The sequence below is a fragment of the Mustela nigripes genome, chromosome 9 (genome assembly GCF_022355385.1).
Source record: "Mustela nigripes isolate SB6536 chromosome 9, MUSNIG.SB6536, whole genome shotgun sequence".
Classification (NCBI taxonomy): Eukaryota; Metazoa; Chordata; class Mammalia; order Carnivora; family Mustelidae; genus Mustela; species Mustela nigripes.
The window spans coordinates 86,894,237-86,899,060 of NC_081565.1; the positions used below are offsets into that span (position 1 = coordinate 86,894,237).

The 4,824-nt window shown below is 42.3% G+C and overlaps 1 protein-coding gene across 1 annotated transcript; it reads left to right on the plus strand.

The window, feature by feature from the left end:
• The first annotated feature begins 2,192 nt into the window (after positions 1–2,192).
• LOC132025193 (protein farnesyltransferase/geranylgeranyltransferase type-1 subunit alpha-like) lies at positions 2,193–3,625 on the plus strand. The gene has a single exon (XM_059412334.1). The coding sequence runs from the start codon at positions 2,197–2,199 to the stop codon at positions 3,334–3,336; it is 1,140 nt and encodes a 379-aa protein (XP_059268317.1). The 5' UTR covers positions 2,193–2,196; the 3' UTR covers positions 3,337–3,625.
• The last annotated feature ends 1,199 nt before the right edge of the window (positions 3,626–4,824 follow it).

Consider the following 4,824-nt stretch of genomic DNA (forward strand, 5'->3'; position numbering starts at 1 on the left):
CACCAGAGGAATTGCCTTTCTTTGTATGATTAATTTTTAGAAAAATATTTCTTATTCTTTACAATGTCATTTAACATATTTATTGTGTGATTATGATACACAGTCATAATCTTTAAAGTCAAGCTTTGATGTTTATTGCAGTTAGAGGATTACTTTGATCTATGATTTCCCACCAATGGATTGCCCAGGAACATGCCGAAGATGTTATTTTCATTTTATGGATTAAGAATGTTAATTATTTGTCGGGGCGCCTGGGTGGCTCAGTGGGTTAAAGCCTCTGCCTTCGGCTCAGGTCATGATCCCAGGGTCCTGGGATCGAGCCTCGCATTGGACTCTCCGCTCAGCGGGGATCCTGCTTCCTCCCTTCTCTCTGCCTGCCTTTCTGCCTACTTGTGATCTCTGTCTGTCAAATAAATAAATAAAATCTTAAAAAAAAAAGAATGTTAATTATTTGCCATCAAAATTGAACGCTGCCATTTCTTTGAGTAAGTAATAGAATTCCTTTTAAGAAGTAACTCACCTTGATTGAGAAGATGTTTCCATAACTGTAAGTCATAACTGCAATGTTATGTGGCAGAACTGTTCTGTTTAGAACCCATTTATGGTCTGTAACTAGAAAGCTTTGCCTCCTCAGAAGCCATGAAATCAATAAGCAGCTTATTTGAGAATAGCTTTAAGTAATTTGCATATATATAAATTGAGACTGATTGCAGCATCAGAAAGAGCAGTTTTCCCACCTCTGTGAATGTTGGGCAATGCAAAATGAGGGCAGATGCCGACGTCCTAGGGTTCTGACTCAGCAGGTTTGCTTGGGTCTCCGCTCTGAAAGCTAACTACTACCTCAGGTAACAACGACTGTAACAGGATGATTTGACAGAGTCTAAACTATATTCAGAGTTGTGTTTCCCCAGTAACCATGCTTATTATCCAGGATTAGAAGCTTACCATCAACGAACACTTATGGATGGTTCGACTCCATTTCCAGCCATTCTCACAAGAAGTCAAGGCAACCAGGCCGTCAGTGGAAAAGGAGAGAAAGAAAGACCAGGCTAGCAAGACTCTCCTTTGTCCTGGAATATTGTGAATGAAGGGAAAGGGAAAGTTTTTCTTCTCTATCCAAGCCTTGTTGAAACCCTTGAAAGTTTTGGTTTTGGTCCTCCCAGGGAGGACTCCATGGTTCAAGATCTCCTTTAGAGGGAATACTGGGTCTAATATGCAGAATATGTCAAGAACTGTCACAGAATAGAATGGCTGTTGCCAGGGGCAGCCAGATTGTTGGGGTGCTATAGGAAGTGGGGAGAGTTGGTCAAAAGGAAAAGGTACAAACTGCAAGTTATGAGATGACTAAGTTCTGGAGATGTCCTATGGAGACAGGGACCACAGTTAGCAATACTGTATTCCTGGAGCCGGGGGTCTTGGTGAGTCAGTGGTCTTGGCATGATGACCCCGCCTGGTCACCCCTTAGGTGTTCTCTATTGTGCTGGAAAACTTTAAAGAAATCATTAACTCTTTGACCTTTACAAGGAGGACACACATTATCTGTACTAGAAGGCATGTGTAAGGTGGCGGTGCAGGTCCTAGGAAAGAAAGAAGCAGGAAAGGGAGCAAAAAAGCAGTCCTTCCTGGGGTCCCTTTAGTTTCCCTGTCTCAGAATCACCCTGTTGTACACCTGATGTGAAGTATATATCAACTATACCTTAATAAAGTCAGAAAAAAATCATCTTTCAAGAATTAAAATAAAAGAACCCTACAACTCAACAATAAAAAGACAAAGAACCCAATTAAGATGTGAACATACGGGGCACCTGGGTGGCTCAGTGAGTTGAGCCGCTGCCTTCAGCTCGGGTCATGATCTCAGGGTCCTGGGATCGAGTCCCGCGTCAGGCTCTCTGCTCGGTGGGGAGCCTGCTTCTCTCTCTCTCTCTCTGCCTGCCTCTCTGTCTACTTGTGATCTCTCTCTGTCAAGTAAATAAATAAAATTAAAAAAAAAAAAAGATTTGAACATAGACTCAAACAGACATCTTTCTGAAGACCTACACTCAACAATCACATGAAAATATGTACAGCATCAATTGTTAGAAAAATGCAAATCAAAGTCACAATGAGGTACCACTTCACACACGTGATTAAGTGTCAACATTAAAGATAAAAGAGCCGGGGGCTACCGCCGCCACCTCCGCTGCGGACCGAGGCGAGATGGCCGCCACGGAGGGGGTTGGGGAGGCTGCACAGGGCAGCGAGTCGGGTCAGCCGGAGCCACCACCGCCCCAGCCGCCCCCTCCGCCGCCCCAGCAGCAGCAGGAAGAAGCTATGGCGGCTGAGCCCGGAGAAGCAGTGGCGTCCCCTATGGACGACGGGTTCCTGAGCCTGGACTCGCCCACCTATGTCCTGTACAGGGACAGAGCAGAATGGGCTGATATAGATCCAGTACCGCAGAATGATGGCCCCAATCCAGGGGTCCAGATCATTTACAGTGAAAAATTTAGAGATGTTTATGATTATTTCCGGGCTGTTCTGCAGCGTGATGAAAGAAGTGAACGAGCTTTTAAACTCACCAGAGATGCTATTGAGTTAAATGCAGCCAATTATACAGTTTGGCATTTTCGGAGAGTTCTCTTAAAGTCACTTCAAAAGGATCTACATGAGGAAATGAACTACATCACTGCAATAATTGAGGAACAGCCCAAAAACTATCAAGTTTGGCACCATAGGCGAGTTTTAGTGGAATGGCTAAAAGATCCATCCCAGGAGCTTGAGTTTATTGCTGATATTCTTAATCAGGATGCAAAGAATTATCATGCCTGGCAACATCGACAGTGGGTTATTCAGGAATTTAAACTTTGGGATAATGAGCTGCAGTATGTAGACCAACTTCTTAAAGAGGATGTGAGAAATAATTCTGTCTGGAACCAAAGATACTTCGTAATTTCTAACACCACTGGCTATAATGATCGTGCTATATTGGAGAGAGAAGTCCAGTACACTCTGGAAATGATCAAACTAGTACCACATAATGAAAGTGCATGGAACTATTTGAAAGGGATTTTACAGGATCGTGGTCTTTCCAAATATCCGAATCTGTTAAATCAGTTACTTGATTTACAACCAAGTCACAGTTCCCCTTACCTAATTGCCTTTCTCGTGGATATCTATGAAGACATGCTAGAAAACCAATGTGACAACAAGGAGGACATTCTTAATAAAGCGTTAGAGTTGTGTGAAATTCTAGCTAAAGAAAAGGACACTATAAGAAAGGAATATTGGAAATATATTGGAAGATCCCTTCAAAGTAAACACAGCACAGAGAGTGACCCACCAACAAATGTACAGCAATAACACCATCTGGAAGAACTCAGTGGAATGTTTTTATTTTTTTAAGAGACTCTAATGCAGGAGTTTAAAACTAAAGCAGTCATTCCCTTTGCCTGTGGTGTAAAACGTGCAATTGCACAGGTAATTGCTTTTTAACAAGAACTAAGTGTGATGCTCCTTGGGTGCTGCTGCTATTCAGACTAGTAATTTGATTCTAAAGCAAAGTAATTTGGGGGGAGGGAGAAGAAACAAAGTCTCATGAAGGAACTTTTGTAGACTTACCAACATTTACTCTAATCCCTTAGCATCAGCTCCTCCCTAAAGGAACTATGCATCAGGATTTGCAGCATTAATGAACGCAGGTAACTTGTATGTAATGGATATAAGATAACTTAAATTTGGGTTCAGGAAGCAGGGAATGCAATGTTACATTAGAGCTGCTATGTCACACTCACAGTATCTTGCTATCACTGTAACCAACTAATACCAAAAGAATGATTTTGTAATAAAATTATAGATGTATCCTAAAAAAAAAAAAAAAAAAGATAAAAGAGCCAGTTACCATACTAGCAAAATCAGTTTATTCAGTAATAGCAGAGGAATTGTAATTTGGGACAAGCAAACTATGTAAACCATGGACAAGTCTGGAGAACAAAGAGAAGGTCAACTTTTTTTTTTTTTTAAGACTTATTTATTTGAAAGAGGGAGAGAGGGAGAGAGAGGGGAAGAGAGAAGCTTAAGCACACTCCACACTGAGTGGGGAGTCCAGCACAGGGTTCCATCTCATGACCCTGGAATCACGACCTGAGCTGAAACCAAGAGTCAGACACTTAAGTCAATCTACCACCCAGGTGTCCCAGGAAGGTCAACTTTTATGAGGTTTTATGAGGAAACTTGTGTTTTGAACACAAGTTTATTTGAGAAAGAAAAAAAAAAAAAAGACTCTGAGGTTGTGGTAGTTTCTCCTCAGCAAGCAGTGGTTAGTGTGCTGTTGTTGGGGGAAAGAAAGCTCCTTTTTTTTTTTTTTTAAATGAAATTCCTGTGTCCTCCCTTGTTGAGATACGAATTCTCACCCTTCTTGCTGCTGGATATGCAGGCAGCGGTGAGCAGCGCACACTGGACAGTCCCCAGGGCTCCCTGACTCCTTTTTTTTTTTTTTTTAAGATTTTATTTATTTATTCGACAGAGAGAGATCACAAGTAGGCAGAGAGGAAGGCAGAGAGAGAGGAGGAAGCAAGCTCCCTGCTGAGCAGAGAGCCCGATGTAGGACTCGATCCCAGGACCCTGAGATCATGACCTGAGCCGAAGGCAGCGGCTTAACCCACTGAGCCACCCAGGCGCCCTCCCTGACTCCTTCTTAACTGAGGTTTTCCTTATCTGTTTTCATACAACTATAACAAAAATAAGGAAAACAGAAAATAAGTATAGGAGGGAATGGGGAGAAATTGGAACCCTCTCACACTGCTGGTAGAAATGTAAAATGGTGTAGCCAGTATGGAAAACAGTCTGGAG

Coding starts and splice junctions, on each gene's coding strand:
- LOC132025193 (XM_059412334.1), top strand. CDS start 2,197: ATGGCCGCCACGGAGGGGGTTGGGGAGGCTGCACAGGGCAGCGAGTCG.